This window comes from Gymnoscopelus microlampas (assembly GCF_963454915.1).
Source record: "Gymnoscopelus microlampas genome assembly, chromosome: 19".
In the NCBI taxonomy this organism is placed as follows: domain Eukaryota; kingdom Metazoa; phylum Chordata; class Actinopteri; order Myctophiformes; family Myctophidae; genus Gymnoscopelus; species Gymnoscopelus microlampas.
The window spans coordinates 25303164-25326610 of record NC_139956.1 but is presented as its reverse complement, the minus strand read 5'-3'; the positions used below and the strand labels follow the sequence as shown (position 1 = coordinate 25326610).

The 23447-nt window shown below is 42.3% G+C and overlaps 1 protein-coding gene across 1 annotated transcript in view; it reads right to left on the bottom strand.

The window, feature by feature from the left end:
* Positions 1-1139: 1139 nt before the first annotated feature.
* f13a1b (coagulation factor XIII, A1 polypeptide b) overlaps positions 1140-23447 on the bottom strand; it is a 25277-nt gene continuing 2969 nt past the window's right edge. The window contains exons 2-15 of the mRNA XM_084043369.1: positions 22260-22501; positions 20638-20826; positions 19511-19759; positions 17914-18032; positions 16873-16980; positions 15530-15704; positions 14158-14296; positions 13280-13383; positions 12877-12965; positions 11761-11914; positions 5387-5662; positions 3577-3737; positions 2798-2934; positions 1140-2358 (exon numbers count right to left, since the gene is read on the bottom strand). Of these exons, the coding sequence (XP_083899495.1) occupies positions 2217-2358; positions 2798-2934; positions 3577-3737; positions 5387-5662; positions 11761-11914; positions 12877-12965; positions 13280-13383; positions 14158-14296; positions 15530-15704; positions 16873-16980; positions 17914-18032; positions 19511-19759; positions 20638-20826; positions 22260-22467 (2250 nt within the window). The 5' untranslated portion in view covers positions 22468-22501 and the 3' untranslated portion in view covers positions 1140-2216. The remainder of the gene's footprint in view (positions 2359-2797; positions 2935-3576; positions 3738-5386; positions 5663-11760; positions 11915-12876; positions 12966-13279; positions 13384-14157; positions 14297-15529; positions 15705-16872; positions 16981-17913; positions 18033-19510; positions 19760-20637; positions 20827-22259; positions 22502-23447) is intronic.

The following is a 23447-nucleotide window of genomic DNA, read 5'->3' as shown; positions in this document are numbered from 1 at the left end:
GTTCTCCGCAAACCATAGCTGCTTGTCACATGAAAATGCACTTTTTAAATGTAAAGAAAAACATAATGCACGTATACTTTTGAGCCAGTATTGTATGCTTGCTTGACTATGTTTTAAGGCAAGCTGTGTTTATTTTAAATGAAATGCAATTCCACTTGTGACTAGATTTTCACTTTCACTTGAAACAAAAAAATGTAATTTAAATTATTGTTTCAAAATCTTACTAAAATATGTGATCTTGACTGCCTTGTCTATTTTAGGCGCACAGCAAGTATAAATCGGGTTTAATGGTCTCTGCAATAGACCACCGAAGTCCTGACGTCACTCGTTCATCCCCAGGTTCGTAAAGTAATTTCGCTATGGAGAATAACATTGGGTCATCATAGAATCGTCTCATATAAGAATTGTGGTCCAAAAATAAACAAACTGACTCGGCATAATTGTCAGGGAGGAGGTTCTGTATCGTTTATGATAGTCAGTCACTTATATTTGATACAATCTGTTTCTGGCGAAAATGTAACTAATTCGGCGGAAGTAACATTATCGTTTTCTCACCGTCAGTTGATGCTTCATATCCATAAGAGTCAAACCGCCGGGGTCACTTGTTTATTTTTGGAACACAGTTCTTATTTGACGCGATATTAAAGACGTCTATGGGATTCAGAATGGGGGGTGGAAAACCGTGAACCAGGTAGACAAACTAAGGATGTGTAAATTACGTCAGACTTCGGTGGTCTATGCCCTTACTAGATGGGAATCAAGTCACTTTGCAGGTTGCTGATCCGATCTGGGTCTAGAGCGGAGACGGAAATGATGCATGTACAGTATGTGTGTGTGTGTGTGTGCAAAATACCGGATATGGAAGGCGGGCTCTAGACCACACTGGTTAATTCGGAATGAAAACCAGGCTTTCCACAAGTACTGTGGAAAGGTTAACTCATACCGTACATAAACCCTTGTTGTTCGTAGACTATACAATAACTTGAGCAAAGTTGCATTGACGCACAAACACCCACGTCACGTATACACACCAAAATGACAGTTGTCTAACGTACAAGATTAATGTGCTATTATGTTTATAAACAATGTGTTGTATCCCAATACAATAGAAAACACATACAGTACACATATTGGTAACACACATTTTAATTCATACTTTTTATTTGGTTGGTAAATATTTGCATTCCTTTTTGCACAGAATAAAAACATGAAAGAAATATAGGTTTTACAGGTACAATCAGGTGGAAATAATAACTTCATGTAGGATCACTGATATAGTGTATATTGAAACTAGTGTGCTTAGCTTATCTTTGAAATTAACCAGAAAAAAATAAAAGCTTGGTAGAATGTACAATGTAAAAAACATATTCCATACTTTTTTTTACTGTGACAGTCTTGACAAATAGCAAATTTCATTGTTTTGGTTCCCAGATTTATTTTTAATACACATCGATTAAGCTTGTGTCACTTGCCGATGAGAAGGATCAAAATGATCACAGCTTGTTGTAAATGACAAATGCCATTGGACAAAAAGACAAAATTGTATTCAAATGAAAGTAGGAACACATACGGTAGTTGAGAAAATCCTCAAACATACAGTAACAGATTAGAGGGGAATGAAACCCTAGGCTGATTTTGGAGTTTGTTCCTGTAATGGTTAAAAGCTCCAGAAGGGTAAACATGGCAGGCTGACCTAGTACACTGTGATGTAATCCGTGCAGCTGCAGCAAATAAAATGTATAATTGGTGTGTTAGATGTAGGTGTGCCAATGTGTAAGCGCTGACAATTGTCAGCAGTATTGTCAAAATAAAGTTGGCCTAAAATTCCCCTTTAAGGTAGCAGTGTCATGATGGCAGAAGCTAGGCTACTCTTAAACCAAAGACGCTGTGCATTTAGGGTCACATAGCAGGTAGAAACAGTCATACAGAACTAACTCCTTTTTGTATGTTTTAAAGGTCTACGGTCTTGGATAGGGATTGTCTTTTTGTCGTAAAAAGGTTATACCATTAAGTGTTACTAAACAATAAGCTATTATTTCTTCTTACCATTAAATGCTACCACTTCATGCCACCTACATTTTCAACAATAGTATTACTTAAGTGATGCTAATAAATGCTGGAGTTTGAACTTTCTCTTAGTTTTGTGGTTCACACACAGTTACTGGGCTTAGGTGTTTTGCAGGCCAGTAGCTGGGTTCTTGTGTCCTTGCGGTATTCTACGGCCTTATGTTGATGGATACCTTGCCATACACTTGTCTGATGGCAGGACAGTCCAGACTGGCTATCAGCCTGGTTGGTCCTGCTCTCCTGGGGACGAAGCGCTCCGTCAAGGTCAGACTAGAGTTGGCTGGGATCAAACTGTGGATGAACAAACAGGGTGGTTGAATTGAACTGGATAGATTTGTATCTATTAGGCATGTCACTGAATTTTTTTTTTTGTCATTCAGAATTCATGAGACTTGATGCATATATTGTTACCACTTCTGTTATTACTACATAATGAGTTTGTTGTAAGGCATTGACATTAATTGGAAGCTTTTTGTTTATTTTTCTTTCAAAAGTCAGCAAAAGTGTAAATGTCATTGATTGAAGTGCAAGTTGATAATTGTTCGCCTGAATACACCAAGACAAGTCTCCTAAATATTGTAAATCTTTTCAATTAGCAACTCACACACACACACACACACACACACACACACACACACACACACACACACACACACACACACACACACACACACACACACACACACACACACACACACACACACACACACACAATAAACATTCTGCTCACCTGTAATGTTTGACAATGGGTGGCATGACCCCAGGTCCCTCCATGCGAATGTAGACATCTTCCAGACTGAAGCTGAAGGGATTGGTGAATTCCACAATGGCCATCATTTCCTCACTCACCCTGGCCAAGCCTGACACCTGCAGTACACACCGTGTTGCACATGACAGTGTTTAATAACTTTTTAAATATTGTGAAAAGTGTTTTTTTTTTAAAGTTAAACAAATAAAATGTATTCAGGGAATTCTGGCAGCGTGCACACGAATGAGTGTTTGTGTACAATAGAACAGGTGCGTAAAGATAGCAACTGTTAATATTTTATACACTTTCACTTTCACATTGTAGTTTGTACCTGCACAACATCCTGACAGTAACAAATTAATATTTTCCCAGTTTCATGCAAAGGCCAATTGCAATTTGCAGACATTCCTTCACCTAGAATCAATGCAATGCGTCAAATCAGAACATTTAAAACCACTATTATATTGTCTTGAGGTATTTCACTTGGAATTATGTACCCACCAGGATCCCTATTCTGGGCATGTCATAATAGTCGAACATTCAGCATAAATAGGCAAACACTCGTCTGAAATAGCAGATCTACAAGCTCACAGTGCGTCACATTGAGACACTTTGTGAGCTTGTATATGGGCTGTTTATTTTCAGCGAAGAGATTTGGTATAAGGGAGAAGGAGGGGGGGGGGGGGGGGGGCTAGTACAGACTCATGTGGGACCCCGGTCAACAAAGTATATAGGGTTTAAAGTGGTTAGAATTGTTTGACCTTGACAGTAAGTTTTGGAGAATGCAGGGTGACATCTTTCATGGCAGTGATGATCTGGCCGGTCTCCTGGATCTTCCCCGTGGCGATGAAGTGGAGGTTGGCCTGCTCCACCAGCTGCCTCATGTAGGTCCTAGAGCTCACCTGCACCACCTCCTTCACACCTGGCACGCGCGCACGCACACACACACACACACACACACACACACACACACACACACACACACACACACACACACACACACACACACACACACACACACACACACACACACACACACACACACACAATGATTCGTCTCCGCTTGTTCTGTAGCAGTAGTGGTTTGGGGAGGTCATTTTAATGTGTGTATTTGCTGCTGTTTTAACCCATTGAGACCTAAGGCCGATTCTACAAATACATTTTCTTCTCAGTTCTCACACATTCTTACACTTTCAAGATGTTTCAATTTTTATTTCTAAAATAGCAGATGTACAAGCTCTGTGAGCTTGTACATCTGCTATCTGTGAGCTTGTGTATGCTATTTTTGAATAGCCAACGCTAAAATCTAAAATGACACAGATGCTGTCCCGGTTTTAATTAAGGAGTAAATTCAATTGAGAAAATGCATTAATTTTTTATGATTTCTGTTTGTATCAAACAGAAAACATCAGAAAGAGAGGACAGAGAGGGGATTAGGTCATGAACTAGATTCAAACGTATTATGATCATGTGGTAAGATCACAGGTATGCTCACCCTTGGCTGTGGCCTTTGATAATCCTCATCGAGTGTGATTTACTGTACTATTTATAACATTGTGTATATTTGTTATTATATTACTATGACTTTGCTAGTATAGATAATTAATAGTTTAGTTTATTTTGTGTATTTGGAACCTATTGCACACATGTCCACCCTTGGAAGGGGATGCTTTCTTTTTCATTTGATATACTTTATTGTCCCCTTGTGGACATTTGTCTTCTGCATTTTTACCCATCTTAACTGGAACATCCTAAATAGGAGGAGCCTTATTAGGACCCATCTATCATCCTAAATAGAAGGAGCCATGTTAGGAGTGGACCCATCCTAAAATGCTAAATAGGTATAAGAAGCCACAGTGAGACCAACTTAGCTTGTAATGATCCTGATCAAGGGCAAAGGCAGGAGCATGTACATGGCGTTTATGTCTTTTGGCGTGCGAGGAAACCCAAGCAAACACAGGGAGAACATGCAAACTCCTGCTCTCCACTGCTGAACCATTTCTTCTTTCTGCTTTCACATCAAGGTTTTTTCTTGTGAGGTTTTTCTTGCCTCATTGAGGATCTAAGGACAGTCCTCCTTTAAAGGAGTAGTTCACCCTAGAGATTGTTTAGTTTTTGTCACATTCCTGAGCTAATAATTTGATGACTTGGTCATCGGTCAGTCGGAGACTGAGTCTCCTACCGGAGAAGCCATCGGTCTTGGCCCTAACCATAGAAGATTAGTAACTTTTTGGGTGAACTACTCCTGTAAGACTGCAGCAGTGTTGACTGGTTGAGTGACCAGGGCACCCCTTTACTTTGATACTATTGAAACCAAATTCTCAAACTTTTTTAATTTCAAGGGCCCCATGACTCCGAGAGTGTACAAATGGAACCAAATGAAGGTCCATTTAGTTCCATTTGTACACTCTCAGAGTTACAGACCCACAGTGGTCAATTTGGTTCTTAACTATCAATCATTTATTTAGCTGGGGACACCCTGGAACCCCCCTCAAGGACCCCTGAGGGGCCCCCCCTGACCCCACTTTGAGCAACCATCTTATCTGACTTACAAGCCATACATCTACTCACTGCTGTTGGGTTCGATGGTGACTTTGGGGGTCTTGAACAGGAACTCGGAGCTGGTGACCCCAGTGTAATACACCACCCTCCCACTGATGTAGGCGTCCACGGTGCGTCGCTGGTCGCTGCTGTTCTTGAACTCTAGGCTGAGCTCGAAGTCCTGTCCCACGCTGGTCTCCAGGGCGGGCATGACCAGCTCCACGTCGGCCTCGGGGGGGTTGGACTGCTCCCGGTGACAGCCGTACTCCTCTGCCTTCTCCAGGACCGTCCGCTCCTCCGTGGTGCCTGGGTAAGAACGGGAACCGGGAACAGTCATAATTAGGGGTGCAACCGTTAATTGAACTAGTCGGTTTAAGCGATTAGAAAATAATTAATAGCAATTCATTAATTTTTTTCGCCAATGGGGATACGTTTTATCCCTGCTTCTGGTCAGATTGAATTAGATACATGCATTTCCTTTTGGGAAATATATACTGTTTGATATTGTTCAGATTTATGTTGGATAATAGGCTATCGAAAGTACACAATTTAATTACAAATATATCTTATTTATCGTATTAAATTATGGGCATATTTTCTAAATGTGTCGCATCATGATGCAATATGTGTATATTAAAGTGGGTGAAATTGTTGCACAAATTGTTTGTGCATGCTCTCAATATTGCAGTTATAGGAAGTAAGTGCAAATTGGGAAGAGAGAATAAAATATTGAGGAAGGAACACATAAAGTGCATAAAAATAGCAGGTTTTTAAAACCAAAGTCATAGATAAAAAAGGAACCTCTAGCACTATAAATAACGCTCAACTCACTCACCTAACGCTAATGCCCATATTCAAATCTGCCAAATATAATTCATACTCCAGTCACTATTATAATGTTTTCTTGTGAACAGTCTCATGCAGAGGGTTATTTGCTGTTGTTCACATCACACATTGCATAAAACTATTTAACAAACAACTGGGTGCATTTAATGTAGCACTGTATTGCCATCTACAGTTCAATTGTGATGAATAGATGATAATTCAAGGCTTTAATTGATTCTGCACCTAAAGGCGTATTAATAGGGAGCCCCCAGTGGCTCCCTTTGTTATTGCTGATACAATGTTGAGGAACCAAAACCAAATTATTTCACTCCTGTGTACTTGTGTGACAGCAATACAAAATATTGACTCTTGAATGATGAAAACTAGTTAGGTAGTTTTAAGTCAGTGAAAGTATTGTACGTAGTAGTTTTCTTTTCTTTCAGGTTGTTGGCTACCTGGTGATGTGGAAAAAAACTTTTTTCAAACAGGTTGCTGACTTTGATCAGTGCAAATGTACCTGTGAACTGGACATTCCAAATGTAATTAACAATTCAATTTAAATAACTTGGAATGGAACCTAACATTTCTCAGGATTCATGAGCTACAGATATTAGGTGGATGAAAGGGAAAAGCAATCTATCTTTTAGCTATATATGAATTGAAGGTTTCTTATTAAAATACTTTTCCTTATTTAATCAAAACATGATGTACCATTGGAATTAAAAAGGAAAATGCAATAAAATACAATAGATTAACATTCAAAGGTGAGATCCAGGGTCATTCCAAGGTTGAGGTTATGCCACAAATTTAGTAAGAAGGGGGCATTAGCTCTACATAGTTTTGTTTTGTTTTCGTGTGACGATTTAATTCAACGTCACTATTGATTAAGTCAAATCGAATTCCCATTGGCTGAATAGATCAGCATGTCAGACCGAGTAATGTGGGCCACCTGAGTGACAGCCTGAGATCGAGTCAATGTATTTAATCATTCTGATGCTTGGTAGGATAATTGAGCAACTTGAGCATAGTGGAGGAGGATGAGACGGAAAGGACAGTTTGGGGCAAGTCCATGGCAAAGTGAGGATCTTATGGACTTTACCCCTGTTCGGTGGATTAATGTTTGTGTATGGGTTTTGTCTTCATCTTCAATGTCAACCATTAAACTGCACCACGACAAGAGCAAGGACAGTCGAGCGCCGGAGCCAGAGGACTATATTGTCCATGAAGGAGCAAATGGCAATACGAGAGACAGGTGAGCGGCCCACACACACACACACACACACACACACCAGACCAGCCCTGACATGCTAGAGCAGGGGTCTTCCAACAGGGTGCCCGGGACCCCTAAGTTGAGTTACTACAGGGGGTCCGCAAAATGGGGAAAATTCGCCGGTAATAGCAGATCTGCGTGTAGATCGGCTATTTTCGGAGAGTTGGTGTAGAGGGAAAAAGAGCAGACCAAGTACAGAGCCCAACGGTAAAGTTGACTAGATATTCATAGTTTTAAAAGGTCTGAAAATACACATTAGCATGAATCCAACATTATAATAGAAAATATCTTGTTTGTCAAACAAGTCTATAAAACTATCTATGAAATCTTATGAAAAAGTTAAATCTGAAACTTCTACAATTTTATACAATATGTAGTGGTGGGTCCCTGCTTCATCTCTCTCGCAGCTAGGGGGTCCTTGACCTGAGAAAGGTTGAAGACCCCTGTGCTAGAGTCTTTAGATGTTACAGCCAAGTGCATGAGCTAAAGGCCTAGACAACGAGTAGGCTATCGATGAATCAGATAACACCATGCACCGGGTTGATTTGGCTGTGACAAGTGAGTGGCCTGTCTCTTGAGGTTGAGGCTATGGCAGGCCAGGTTGTCATGGAGAATATGGAGAATGGCATCATGGTGAGGTCGCTAGAGATGCTGGGGCCATACAGGGACAGAGGTCAGATTGCCACGAGATTGATGTTTGGGCAACAGTGGTCGCTACAGGTGCTGAACCTGAGATAACAGAAACAGCTGTTGAACCCGGGAGACGGGTGGCTGTTGAGCCTCAAGCCCAGTAGTGTATAACAAATGAGACAAATGAGAACGTGCTTATTTCGTATTTGCCATTGTTACAGTTGAGGGACACCAAGAGGGCCCAGCTAGTGTACAGACCACATGCTCTTTGTGAGTCACGAGGAGTTTGAATTTGACTCACGTCATGACACTTATGTCTCTCTTCTCACTGAACTCAGGTTCCCTGTCTCTCTCTATACAATCTAATAATGTCTAATAAAAAAAAGCAAAAAATAGCACACAAAAAAAAAAGATTGCTCCAACTTTTTGCTGTCATTATTTTGGCTCTCCAGTTTCTTCCAAACGTTATTACGGGTTCCAGATCCTGAGGCACTGAAGGTCCTCAGGTTAGAGGCTGGGGACCTGCAATGCCTTAGAAACCGAGGCACTACAGCCAGTGTCATGCTACTGGACCAGTGGACCAGTACCATCCAGAGGTTGGTATTGGAGTTGCCCATTCTTATCCTTATCTTATTCTCATCCAAAGCCTCGTTTTCTCTAGCTAGTCTCTCCCTCCCCATTCTTCATGCATCAATGTTGCATGGTTCTCAGCTCTTGCTCGATGAGGTACAGTTGCTTCTGGAGTTGTCCATTGTTCTTAACCAAAGCCTCATTTTCTCTAACTAGTCCCTGTCTCTCCTTCGCCCATTGCTCCTGCTGTATGCTAAATGCCAAGTGCCAACGAGTCTCCTTGTTTCTCAGCTCTTCCTGGACTTCCAGGTGTTGGTCCCGGAGGTGCTTCATCCTAGTCAAAGACTCATTTCCTCCATCTAGTAGTGCCTGTCCCTTCCCCATGCACCAACAAGTATCTTTGTTTCTCATTTCTTTCTGGATATGATTCAGTTGGTTCTGGAGTTGCCTATTCTTCATAGCCAAAGCCTCATTATCTCTAGCTATTGCCTCTTTATCCTTCTCCCATTTCCCCTTCTCAGAGTCAGAACGAGCCGTGTTGGTTCTCGGTTCTTCCTGGGCAATGCCTATTTGGTTCTTAATTTGTTGCGTATCATTTTCTTCAGATAGTTGTCTCTGTCTGTCATTCCTCCGTCTCACCTGCCCCTGCCCCTGCAAGTACCAGGGCTCTCTGGGCACCTGGTCTTCCGGGTTGAGGTCGGGTGGCCTATATGCCTTAACCAACGCCTTGCTTTCTCTTCCTTGTCGTTGCCTTTGCTCCTGCTCATTGCACTGGCGAGCGTCTTTAATTGTGTCTTCTTCCTGGATGTGGTCCGTTTCTCCACCTAGTGCATGTGTCTTCCCCCATTTCACCTTCTGCCAAGGCTCTTTGGTTCTCCGTTCTACCTCGATGAGTTCTAGTTGGTTCTGGATTTGCCCATTCTTCATAGTCAAAGCCTCGTTGTCACCAACTAGTTGTTGTCTCTCGTTCGCCCATTTACCCTGCTCTGTGCACCACAGAGTATTTTTGGATTTCAGATCTTCCTGGATTACGTCCAATTGGTTCTGGAGTAGCCTATTATCCTCAGCCAAAGCCTCCTTTTCTTCAGCTAGTTCCTGTCTCTCCTTCCCCCATTTTACCTGCTCATTGGACCAACGACTATCTCTGGTTCTCAATGTTTCCTGGATGAGGTCCAGTTGGTTCTGGAGTTGCCTATTTTTCTTAGCCAAATCCTCCTTTTCTCCAGCTAGTGTCTCCCTCTCCCATTTCCCCTGCTCCATGCGAGGAGAAATGGGAGGCGATTTGGTTGGCGATTTGGTTCTTAATTCTCCTTGTGTGTGGTGTCGTTGGTACTGGTGCTGTTGCTTGTCCTCCCCTGTGATTGTGATGAGTGATTCATTCTCAGGTGGGCCTCTCTGATTGCAGAGACCACCTTTGAGGGTGGTGATCTCTTCCTCCCTCTCCTTCAACCTGTTTTGGAGTTCTAGGAGGTTCTGATCCATTGACTGGATTTGGTACTCTTTCACTGTGCCCTCCTCCTCCATGGCTTTAATCTTTCGTTCTGCAGAGAATAACTTTTCATACGACGACTGCAGCTCCTTCTTCATTGCAAAAAGCTTTTCCTTAGCACTCTCTAAATGGTGTTTAATCAAGATAAAGTTTTCATTATCATGCATCTTTAAGGCATGTCCGTCTCGATGAGCGTATAGTCCTTTGACCGTAGCAACGTTATTATATATGCCTCAGCCGTGACGTAACACAGACGTAGCACAAAACTATTGCCCAAATATGGACTTCGGGCAGCCCATGGTGTGATAAATGGGATTATCTGACCTTTCTATTCAGCACATTGATATTTCTTTTGTAATTACCAACGTTTGCACAGATAAGACCTATTGCGAAACATACCCAATGACTGTATATATCAACGGCAATATTAATGTTTGACGTTTTATTGGGCAAATGAGAAGATGCTAGCTGCTTTTGATGTTAACGTATCCGGATGAATTAATTACACCGCCGGCGCCTGGCTTGCTGTTAACTCTCATGCTTGTAACTGCATGCCTGTCAACAAAGCAAGAAACAACTTGTTTTTCCTCAAGGAAGAAACAGATGCTACAGAAGAAAGGGCGAAAACATAAGCCCTTGCCTTCAGCCTGGCGGAGATAATTGAGCAGTGAATGGATGTGAATTCCTTTGTGCACCACAGCAGCTTGTTTAGGAAGTTTGAAAAAAACTCCATAGTAGTTTGCAGTACATTAAGGATACATTGTAAGAAAGTAGGGTGATGTTGTTGCTGTTTCTGTTTTAGTTTAATTATTGGGTGTGTACACATATTGTAGAACATTTTAAATGCCGCAGAGGTGACTCCCTCCAAAAAAATGCATTGGGTGTATTGTGGCTGTAAATGGAATACATGCAATATATGGAATATCAGCCATGTATGGAATATCAGCCATGAATGGAATATCAGCCATTCTAGTGCTACACAAATAAAAGCTCTTTTTCCCTTTCTGTTTTCTATTGTAGCTGTGCAGGCAGCCATGGAGAAGATGACTGACAGATGTGACTGGCATGGCACTGAAATTACTAAAATGAAATAAAATAATCTTTTGTAATGGATGATTACACACACAACACAGTCATTGTTTTTCTTCTCCATAATATCAGACATTTCACAGATGAATAAATAGAAAATTAGAATTTTTACTTTCACGTGTTTTAATGTTCATTGATACTGAATGTCATTAGTTGTATTATTATATGAAGATAGGTTGAAAATGATTGAAGTCGTCCATGAAGCAAATATCCTGTCTTTTGAGTTTTCTGAAGGGAAATGAATTTCCATTCTATTGTGCATGATTACAGTTGTCCTGCCTGAAAGTGGACTGTTGGAACTGTACTATTAATAATAACAATGATACCACCTTTGTTTTGTTTTAAGATGATTTAAAGGCATCTCTGCTTAACTGGACCATACAGGAAATGGGAACAAGATAGACGGGGTACAAAGAGTTACAGGTCCATTTGGTTCCATTTGTACACTCTCAGAGTTATGGGGGTCCTTGAAATTAAAGCAATTTAAGAACCACTGCTCTGAGTCACACATCCCCCTTGCCCCTTTCTGACCTTCAGGGAACTTGTACTGGTCGGTGATGTCACGGCGGGTCTCTTGTCCGGGGCTTTTGGTCAGAATCATGCGGCCCACGTGGGACCGGTTCACTCTGACGGGCTGCATGGTGCCATCGCTGCTCCGTGAGTAAAACACCACATCACTGTTCACCTGGGGAGGAGAAAAAGACGGAAGCCATTGTGTTCACTAGCATACAGGGTCAATGACGAGGACAGTCCCTGAAAGTAGCATGACACATGAGTGGTAGGAACACTGTTCTTGGTTCCAGACCATTATCAATGGCATCTGTTATTACAGCGAATGTTCCCTCTTAGAACCTACTATTTACATTTCTAGTTGTTGTCTAAAGCAGACCCAGGGGGGTCCCCAAATTATTTTTGGCGGGTCCCCAGATGATTAGCTTAATGTGTAACATTGTTTTCTCACTCAACAGTAAACAAACCAACATACAGTATAAGTGTATACTGGGTGTCTCGCATTCCTAGAGTTACAATTGAATGACTTTTAACACCCTTTTAATACCAATTTGGAAACATGTCTAATGTTATGTAAGAAAGAGGCAAACATTGTGAAAATAGCCGATCGTATAAGTGTATTCTGGGTATCTGCACATTCCTAACGTTTAAATGTAATGACTTTTAAGACCCTTTTAATCCCTTGGATGATAAAAAGCACTTTCACTTGATCCTCTGCATTTCTGAGGTTGGCCTAATCTTGAATTATGGAACCCTCTGACTAACAGAAAAACAAACAAAAGAATGGATGTAACAAAACAAAGGCTTTGTAGAGGCAAATATGATTTGTTTCTCAAATACAATCTTCAGGCATGAATGTCTACATTGTTATTTGCAAGTGATCAGATCAGATTTGTGTATTCAATCATCGTTGACCCACTGTCTCGATCTGAATTTTTTCTTCTGTGGTAACGATGTAATGACGTAGGCATGATTAATGCTCAATGTATACAATGTCGTACAATGATGTTGCTGGCTGAAAATAGCCGATCTACAAGGTCACAACGTGTCCCATCTTGATGCTTTGTAGAGATCGTTGAAAAGATCAGTTTCCATCAGTTACTGATGTTTAAAAGTCACTCTTTTTGTGGTGTTTACCTCAGCAAACACAAACGCTGCGTCGAATGGAAAGCATATCTGACCATGCTTGATAGCTTGGACAGATGCTGGACCACACCTGTACATTCCTGTTCGGAACAACAACAAACAATGGGGTCCAGAAAGGCAGTTAAAAGGCAAATATCCAACTTATAACGTGTTTGATTCCATTACTGTGTCATAATACATTATACATTTTACTGGCATTCAATACATTTTTCTAATAAAACATGGCCAATGCATGTGCTTTATTACATTATGTATAAAATGCATAATTTAAGAAACTTTGTGCAAGATACAGAACAGAGAAATCAGCGAAACAGAAGGACAGGAAGAAAAAGGTGAAAGTAGTTAAAGTCTGAGAACCAAAGAGAGTGACAGTAGGGATTGTCCTCCTCATTACCATCACTGGTCTCTTGTGGCGTAGCGTCCACACACTGCCAGCCCCCAAACCCTGGTGGCAGGTCAGGCCTGGACATGAAGCTCTCATTCCAACAGTGGTAGTTCCTGGACAAAAACAAACAAACATCTAAGCATTAAAGAATTATGATTAGAAGTTATAACAACTAAATAAGTTTTCCTTTTGATTTTCAAAGGGGGTATAAGTTATTATTATCATTATCATTATCATTATCATTATTAATATTATTATCATTATTTTACTTTATTTTATTGTATTTAGAAAATAGCTATATATATATATAAAGATAGTAATCATTGCTATAAAGTGTTTGTTCAGTAACAGTGGTCTCCCTGTCTCTCCAGCCTTTTGGTTAACCGAAAATTCATTTTCAGGTCAAGATACCAATTTTATCCAATCAGGACAGAGAGCTCATACAGGAAACAGGATAAATAAGTGAAATTGGAAGTAATGAAATAAAAAGAAAGAAAGAAAAAAGAGCAGACAAAATAGAAACTGGAACATTTTAAAATGTAAGCTGATAATAAATGATCTTTATGGGGTTCTCTCTCCTGATTGAATACATTTGTATTTTGTGTTTACTAAAGAGCTCGAGACGGGGAGATCCTGTACCTATTTTGGGCATGTAATTAGGTGAACATAAGGGGAAAAATGTTTCAAGCAAAAATATCTGATCTACACGCTCACTGTGATGTATTCTGATGTGTCGTGATGCTTTGTGACGCGTTCTGATGCAAGGTGTTGTGATATGGCGCATTGTTACCTTGTAGGTCAGCTATTTTTGCCATGCAACACCAGCACACGATGATGTGCAAAAAGTGTTTAAATGAAACATATTGAACTCAGTCTCCTAACAGTACCAGATGGAGTCTCTAGTACGGTGGCGGTCGACGCGTCCGTTCTCATCCAGGACGATGTCGGTCTTCAGGTTACCATCGTTGTCATGGGCGGAGTAGAAGTTGGTTACCACGCGGGACGGGATGCCCAGGCAGCGCAGGACTGAGGTGTAGAGCAGACGTTTGCAGTAATGGACCATGCGAAGGGGCAAAGGAAGACAACTGTATGGTTAAAGTGGAACAAGTACAGTACAGGAAGTGCATTAGAGTCAAACATCTGGGCGAAAATGAGTGCAAACAGTGAACAATTCAGGTTGACTGAACTAAAAAAATCACACCCTGTGTGAAGGAAGTGGTGCCTTTGGGGCGGGGCCTCCTGGTGGCGCTATAATAGGGCGGGCGGGGCTTCAGCAATTAATGCTCGTCCCTATTGGTGGTGTAAGTCCACATACCAAATTTGGACTCGGTGGCATGCTGCAAACTGGAGTTATAGCTGTTTAAAGCCAGTGGCCTCCTGGTGGCGCTATAATAGGGCGGGGCGGGGCTTCAGCAGTCAATGCTTGTCCCTATTGGTGGTCTAAGTCCACATACCAAATTTGGACTTGCTGGCATGCTGCGAACTGGAGTTATAGCTGTTTAAAGCCCGTGCTGAAACGGACGACGGACACAACATAAGCTGGGGGTCCCTGGACCCCTCTTTGATAGCCAGTGGCACGTGTGGGCAATGAGGGGAGAGTTGGCGTAGGCAATCTCCAAGTCTGTGTGTGTGTGTGTGTGTGTGTGTGTGTGTGTGTGTGTGTGTGTGTGTGTGTGTGTGTGTGTGTGTGTGTGTGTGTGTGTGTGTGTGTGTGTGTGTGTGTGTGTGTGTGTGCGTGTGTTTCTTCTTTGCCGTCAGGCTCATACGGACGGACGGACGGACGGACGGACGGACATACGGACAAAGCCACGTATAGAGCGGTTGGCACCGCTAAAAAGATAATGCCGGCCATTTTGTACATCATTGTGATGTTTCTCGTCTTGATTGGTTGCCTTTACCCTGGAGTCATGAAACGTGGATCATTGGTTCGCAAAGTGGGGTCCGGACTCCCAGCAAAATTGGTTAATTTAGATCATTTTAACCACTTTAACCATATTTAATACTTTAGCAATTCAAAAATAGCAGATATACAAGCTGAGCTTGTAGATCTGCTAGTTTTGAGAAACCCCTGGCACAAAATATTTTTGAGATGTGGGGGGGGGGTCTGCAGCCAAATACATATCATTTTGGGGGTCCTTGACGTGGAAAAGTTTGAGAACCACTGACTTAGATACTCCAATTGTTTATGTGAATGTGTGAAAAAAAAAGAGGAGCCCTCAAAACGGAGGTAAGACAGGAGAAGATGAATTGCTGTCTCACAGGAGTTGAAGACGGCGGCGTAGACCCAGCACTGGGCATAGCAGACGGGCATCTTGCTGCTGTGGTAGTTGAGCAGGATCTCCGTGCTGCCCGTCCAGGAGGTGGGAGCCACGCCGTAGGTGTAGTCACCGCTCCAGTTCCCCACCAGCACGCCCTCATCGTCACGGGAGTTCAGCTGAGTCGGACGAAAGGAAGCGGAAGAGATTATTGGACAGAGCAAGGGTCTTCAACGTTTTTCAGGGCAAGGACCCCTTAGCTGAGAGAGTGATGAAGAAGAGACCCCCACTACTGTATACACATTTTCATAGATTTCATTGATGGCTTCATAGACTTGTTTGACAGGCAGCACCAGTAATGTTTTTAATAAATGTTTTAATTAATAACAAATAATAATGTTTTTTTATTTTTTAGACATTTAATCATTTAAACCTTCAATACTTAGTAAACTTGACCTTTGGCTCTGTACTTGGTCTGTTCTTTTTTCCCTCTACATCAAACATCTCTGCCGAAAATTGCCGATCTACAAGCTCACAACCCTACAAGCTCACGGGTTGTGAGCTTGTAGATCTGCCCCCTCCCCTTATCACACAAGATTTGAAGGCCCCCTGTAGTAACTCTGAGGATTAGAGGCTCTTCGAGGACCAGATGAAAACGTAATTTTTCCCTGAGGAGGAATTCCTATTATGCTTCGAGTCTGAGCTTCATGATCTGTAGCTACTACGACCTATGACTGTACGACATAATAGGCAAACATTTTGCGAAAATAGCAGATCTACAATCTCATAAGCTTGTAGGTTGGCTATTTCTGGCAAAGAAATCTAGTGTAGATGGAAAGAAGGAGGGGGCATGTACAGACCCCTCGGGGACTAGTGGTTAAGTGGTTAAAAGGAGTGTGGTTAGATGACGTTTCTTAAAATGTTTTGTGTCTACAGCAGGGGTTTTCAACTGATTGTGAACCAGGGACCACCACCCTGATTAAGAATCAACCTGGGGACACAGAGACATGCAATTATATGGCCACATTTCCTAATAATGATGACTCCATCAGGCAATCCGGTACACTTCCCCTTCTTGAGATTCAAATTCCCTTTTCTGTGGAATTTCTTGACCTCCGACTTCTCAGAAACTGACAACATTGACATGTCATCATAGGTCACCAGGTCGATAATATGCACTGTTCCATGGAACAAGAAGAAAAGAACATATTGCAACATGGTCAGGGACCACATGCAATACCTTCAGGGACCACAAGTGGTCCACGGACCACCTGTCCCTGGTCTACAGTATATCCAGTATATTGTGTACTACAGCAGCAACATGTATATCTATCTGTCTATCCTCACCATGGCAGAGGCCTTTCTGACCATCTTGATGGGGTCTCCTCTGTTGGTGATGGGCATCTCAGCTCTGTCCAATATGTACAGACAAGCATCCAGGATTCCGTAGTCAAACTAAAAAGATACAATTAACCAAATGGTTAAAAACTACAGTCAAAATGAATAAGAACTATAGTCCAAATGAATAAAAACTAGTCGTCACTTGACATGTTTATAAATACAGTAGTAATAAAACATCACATACAGTCGCAACACACTTCCCTGATCTTTGCCTGAAAAGGACCTGCTCTTGCCCCCATCCTGTCCTGCCTGGCGGCAGAGAAAGGAACCGCCTAATCTAAGGAAACTACACCATTTCACGGCTGTAAAAACTCACACTTTCTCTCTGAATAGGTTCAGATTCTCCCCTGATTTCTCTCTGAGTTGGCGATGGCAGACACATTGAAGTTCTTTTACAACTACTGTACATGTACAGCCACTGTATACATGTACAGATGTGCCACTTCAAAACTTCACATGTCCTGCCATCGCCAAGACAGTACATTTTCAGGGGATTCCCAGGGCAATAAGAGGGACAAAGAAGGGCATTTAAAATGCTGAATTATTTTGATGATCACTGCTTTTATGATGCTAATTAATTTGAGCAACTGGTCAAATCACCTTTCGCCTCATAATGAGTCTGACACCTTGTTCAACACACATTCTTTTGTTCTCATGTATATGGCTGTCTGTTGAAGGGAAAAACGGGGGTGTGTAGTGACAACTTCTTTTCAGGGGCAAAACAGTGCATTTTAAGGGCAGAAAAGGGAGGAAAAAAATGCATTTTCAGGGCACTATCAGGGAAAGAACAGTAACGTGTGAAGTTTTGAAGTGGCACATCTGTATATGGACATGATGACTCAAGGTAGAATTAACATAATTGTTACTAGCATTGCATCGGTGCATTTTTCCTTTTTGCTTTGGACACATCATTGAGATGGTTATTTATTGAATTGCAACATCTATAAGCGTGTTTTCTCTCATCACCTTCTGTGTTTTAACCCTCACCTGTCCATAGTTCCAGGTTCTCTCAGACACGTCATCAGAGGATCCATGGTAGATGATCCCCATCTCGTTCATCACACATTCCTCCTTCTCCTCCTCGTTGTCCAGATACACTGCGTCTCCTGGAAGACAGACATGATGGCAGGTAAGGGGTTAACCATAGCACATTAAGACACTGGATGGATACGTGTCAACAAAGACTGATTTATACTTCATCGTACAATGGGCATGTGACTCTGTCGTATAATGGATTATAAATTAAGCATAAGTTGTCTGTCACAGAAAGGTTTCCTGAATTGACTTTCAAGTACTTCCCTGCTGTGACTGTGGCAGAACCTCTGGTAATTGTTGAATTGTATCTTGAGTCAAAGGCCACTCATCTTGTATTGCAAGCAAGTTAACCACTTTCAACTTGCCGTCCCTATCTTGGGCATGTCATTATCGGCGAAAACTCAAAAATGTTTCAAACTGTTTACAAAATAGTAAAAGTGGCAGATCTACAAGCTTGTGTAGATAACAGTTACGCCCTTTGATGACAAAAACACTACTTTCACTTGACCCTCTTTATTTTAGAGGTAGGATTACTATAAAATTATGCCCCCCCAACAGAAAAATAAAGATCTTTAAGCAGATCTACAAGCCTTAAATCTCAAAGATCTACAAACTCTATGAGCAGGAGACAATAGCGGCTCTTTTCGCCACACCACGTGTTGACATATTAAATAGGCTTTAGCGTTTAAACGAAGCAGTGGCGAAAACAACAACAACTACAAAAGGTGCTCCTCGGAGCACAGGTCTCCGCCAGGTCAGGTACGTTATTCTGGCCTCCTGGTGGCGCTATAATAGGCCAATGTGAAAATGGTGCCATTTATTCTTAGGTCTTTCACGGCAATCAGACACAGCATTCATGATTTGAGGCAATTTGTTCCAAAAATGTGTTTTGCTAAATTAGACGTGCTGGTGGCGCTATAACAGGCCAATGTGAAAAGTGTGGCATTTCTTCCTCAGCCTAGTGGGAATATGCGTGTGAAATTTCACGGAAATCGCAAGCTGCGTGCATGGTTTGAGGCAGTTTGTTCAAAACGGACCAATCCTGCAAACTTTGGATGGCAACCTTAACCAATGAGGATGGAATATGGGAAATCGGACAGATCAGGGTTGATCACATGACTATAGAGATACTGTGTACCGATTTGCATGACGTTTGGTTAAAATCTGTAGGAGTAATGTGAAAAAATGGGTTTTGCACAAATCGGCCTCCTGGTGGCGCGATAACAGGCCCATGTGAAAAATTTGAGGCAGAGGTTCTGAATTGGCATCCAGGGAGTGTGTGTGCACAGTTTCGCAGCGACCGGGCCAACGGTGCCGGAGATTTGGTGGTAACACACGGACAGAACGGACGGACGGACACACGGACGGACGGACGGACGGAGGGTAAAACATACTCTCTCGCCATGCCTTCGGCCTGGCGGAGACAACTATAGCCTAGCGTACATCACAAGTTGTGGGTGTATTGAAATCATTTTGTCGAACGACACTCATCGAGAGGGTCATGTTACAGTATGTGATGAATTATCAATGAGCCTCAAACACCACCAACCTTTGGCCCAGGGATTAAAGAGGATGTAGACATCCTGGCTCTCATCCCGCCGGGTCCTCCTGATACCGTAGGGTGTCACCACGGCCACGTACAGACGGTACTTCCCCACGATGGCGTCCGGAGCCGGGGTGATGCTCATGGTGACCACGCTGCCGGTGTTGTCAAGGACGCGACCCGCCCAGGAGCTCTGCCTGGCCTGGGTCGGGAAGACGGGGATGTAGGTGCCCTTTTCATACTGGGGGGTGGACCCTGGAAGAGGACATGAGATACGATACAATGAGATACAATGTCATATTCTACGGCAGTGGCTCTCAAATGTTTTTTATTTCAAGGTCTCCCAGATTGGTATGCATTATGCCACAGACCTCTACATCTCTGAGAGTGTTGCATATGGAACCAAATGGACCTTTACAGGTCCACTTTGTTCCCATTTGTACAGTGGTGTGTTCTACCGTGTTACGCTGTATATGCCGTCAGTGTTTCCCAACCTTTTTGGTGCCAAGGCACACCTGGCATAGCCATAGCCATAGATAAAAATCTGCACTGTATACGGCGTATACAGTGCAGATTTTTTTGGAAACAAGCGTTTACAGTCTAATAACCATTTCATCCATTTGAAAACGCGATAGCATATCGTGCATGTCGTGCAGGGAATAATTATCGTATACCCTCCGAAAAAACCTAGAACAGACCACTGCATTTGTACACCCTCAGAGTTACAGACCTATAAGGGTACATTTGGTTCCTAGCTATCAATATTTTTTCTGAGTGCCCCCTGTAGCCACCACAGTGACCCCTGGGGGTCCCTGGACCCCACTTTGAGAACCACTGCACTACACTAAACGTTATTGTTCCCATGGGAAGATGTTTCATGGGCTTATAAATGCTGCAGACATACTAGAGGCCTCCATAACTGAACAATAGTATAACAGTAATGACTGAGTTCATTATATTGGCAATTATTTTGAGAAATGAGAAAGTAGTTTAAATTACTGTTATGATATTACGGTGGGAATTAATATAAACAAATAAAAAAATATATATACAGTGGATGGATGGATGGATGGATGTATAGATAGATATACTGTGTATATATATAGCCTACGTATATCAGTACATGGTCTCACCAATGACAAACTCGACTGCAAACTTGTCCTCAGAGGGCTTGTAAGGTCGGTCGAAGGTGATCTTTATCTGGAACTCTTGTCCTCGACGGACGATGAGGAAGTTGCTGTTGTACAGCCAGGTGTGGTGGCTCATCTTGTTGGCCTCATCTTGTCGCATCATGGTGTCCACGTTCATTATGTCCATGAACTCTGGATGGACCGAGAGAGAAGGAGGGAGAGAAGGTGACGTTGAGGAGGGAGGGTTAAACAGAGAATGTATACAGAGTTCCCACAGTCATGAAAACCATGTAGATCAATAACAATCATCTATAAAGGTCTCTGTGGGAATTTCGCAGAGACCCAAAGTGATCACAGTTATTGTTGTTTATTATCATTCATTTTTAAATATACGTCACTGAAACAGCCAGCCTGGCTGTATGAATAGTTCTAATATACTTTTTTTCCTCTTTTCCAACTTTTCTGCCAAGAATAGCAGTTGCGGAACGAACAGCCTCATAGGATATTCTTTAGCTTTAATGTATTTTACTGTACCACGTGCCGTTTACATTTCTGACTAATAAAGTATTCAATCAATCAATCAGAAAAGTAAACCTGTGAGGGTAGCCGTAACAAGTTAACTACTGCTGTCTTCTCTTTGCAAATTTTAAATACATCTCAAGGTTAATCGTACATGGTCAGATTTGTTATTCTTCAATTTGTAAATGTAAACAATCTGTTTCCATTGTAGCAGTAGTACATGAATTTAGAACTACATACATGCACATTTAAATTTCTAAGTTTAAATTCAAGTTTATATGAAAAATCATGGAACGTTTCATTCGTAAAATGTAGTGGGATCCTTGGTGATAGAGACATAGACAGACATGTGTCATGGAACTGTGTCACAAATACAGGGCTGTAGCGATTAGGGCAGTCGAGGTCACTTCCTTAGCGCTCTATTCCTGTTTAACTTATGCCCAAAGTCAGCGTCACAGGGTTGTGGAATTAGTGATTAGGGCAGCTAGGGTCAATAAGAGTGCGGGTATTCTGCTGTTTCCTGATTTGGTCTATATCTGTTCTAGCAACAGCTCAAATTCCAGTCATTTCATTCACACTTCCATGCCAGTCTATCTGTTCCTACATGTTGTTCTATCAAGTTTGTGCCTTGTTGAGCGTGCTGTCATGGCAAGGCCCGGGAAATGTGTGTCTGCTGCAGAATCTGCCCTTTATGTGTCAGTCATGTGCAACATTTACTGGAAACTGGTCACTGTGACACTAAGTGTGGGCACAAGGGCTTATCTTTTGAAGCCAGGAGACACAGAGACATTTATTAAGCTCCATCCTGTCTCTTCCTCTTTTTGTTCTCTCCTTGCTGATGATTAGTGTTTCTGACCTTGTTTCTTAATTAACAGTTACTTTTCAATTCCAGTGTGAATTGTAATAGAGAGTTGAAGTCAAGATGCCTTTTTGTAGGCTAATCCGGAATTTACTTCCATCATGTATACATTAAGAAGGTAATAATCACTGTAGCGAACAGTGATTAATACATCACATGTTATGATTTAGAACAACACACTTAGATAATATAAGTTAAAAAGCAGATCAGAAGCACACACACATTAACACAGTTTGCCCATCATCACCTGTCAGAGGTGGGTATCCTCTTGGACCTGGAGCGACAAAGGGCTCAAACTCGGGAACATCTGCCAAGTCTGTGTTGGAGCTAGCAATGGGGTCAGTGGTGCGACCGCGGTTCGTCAACTTGGGACGGGGGCCAGAGGCAGTTGGAAGGACAGCTGAGGGGGTGGGCGTAACTATGGCCGTGACTTCTTCCTCTTGGTCTGACGACATGATGGTTGTAGTACCGGGATGTTACCTCACAGGACTGAGGGAGAGAGAGAGAGAGAGAGAGAGAGAGGCAGAAAGTCAGCATACAGTAGGGCACCCTTTGTCCATAGCGTTTCCCAATGTGTGTTGGGCAACCGTCGATGGCCTGCGTGCCGAAACACGTCTGTTTGGTAGACTGCTGCTGCGGATCATAAACATTATTAAAAAAGACTCCTAAGACCTCTACAGAGAGTGTGGATTGTATCTTCCTTTTTACGTATTATCTGAATCGGCTATATTCGTGATCTTTTCCAGACTGTCCTAGTTGAGCGAGCCTTTCCCTTGAAGTGTTAGGCAACCGTGCCTCATCAGGAGCAGTTAAGGGGTCAGTGTCTTGCTCAAGGACACGTTGACCCAATGGCAGGAAGAGCCGGGGATCGAACCCAAATGGCCACTGTTAATCCAGAGCCACTGCCGCCCCTCAAATGTGCACAAATGCGTATATATCTGCTTATTGTTATTCAAGAAAAAGCATAATACAGGAAAAAGAGCATCAATGTCATGCATCCTTAACATAATTATGAAAAGAGGTTCTCTCTCTAAAACACAGGCCTCACCTGTTGTTCATGAAACCATTATTTATACAGTATTTACCAGGCTGTTGCCAGTCAGTTAGCCTTCTATACTGTTCTGCATCGACAAGTCTTAACATTGACGTTGTGAATTTTCAGCACACACACACACCATGCAGGTGGACTGGCTGTACTCACAAAACATCTGCTTCACATCTGTGGGCCGTGTGTGTGTGTGTGTGTGTGTGTGTGTGTGTGTGTGTGTGTGTGTGTGTGTGTGTGTGTGTGTGTGTGTGTGTGTGTGTGTGTGTGTGTGTGTGTGTGTGTGTGTGTGTGTGTGTGTGTGTGTGTGTGTGTGTGTGTGTGTGCGCGCGCGTGTGTGTGTGTTGTGGCTCTCAGTTATGTAAGGGGAAGCACGTCACTGACTGATGC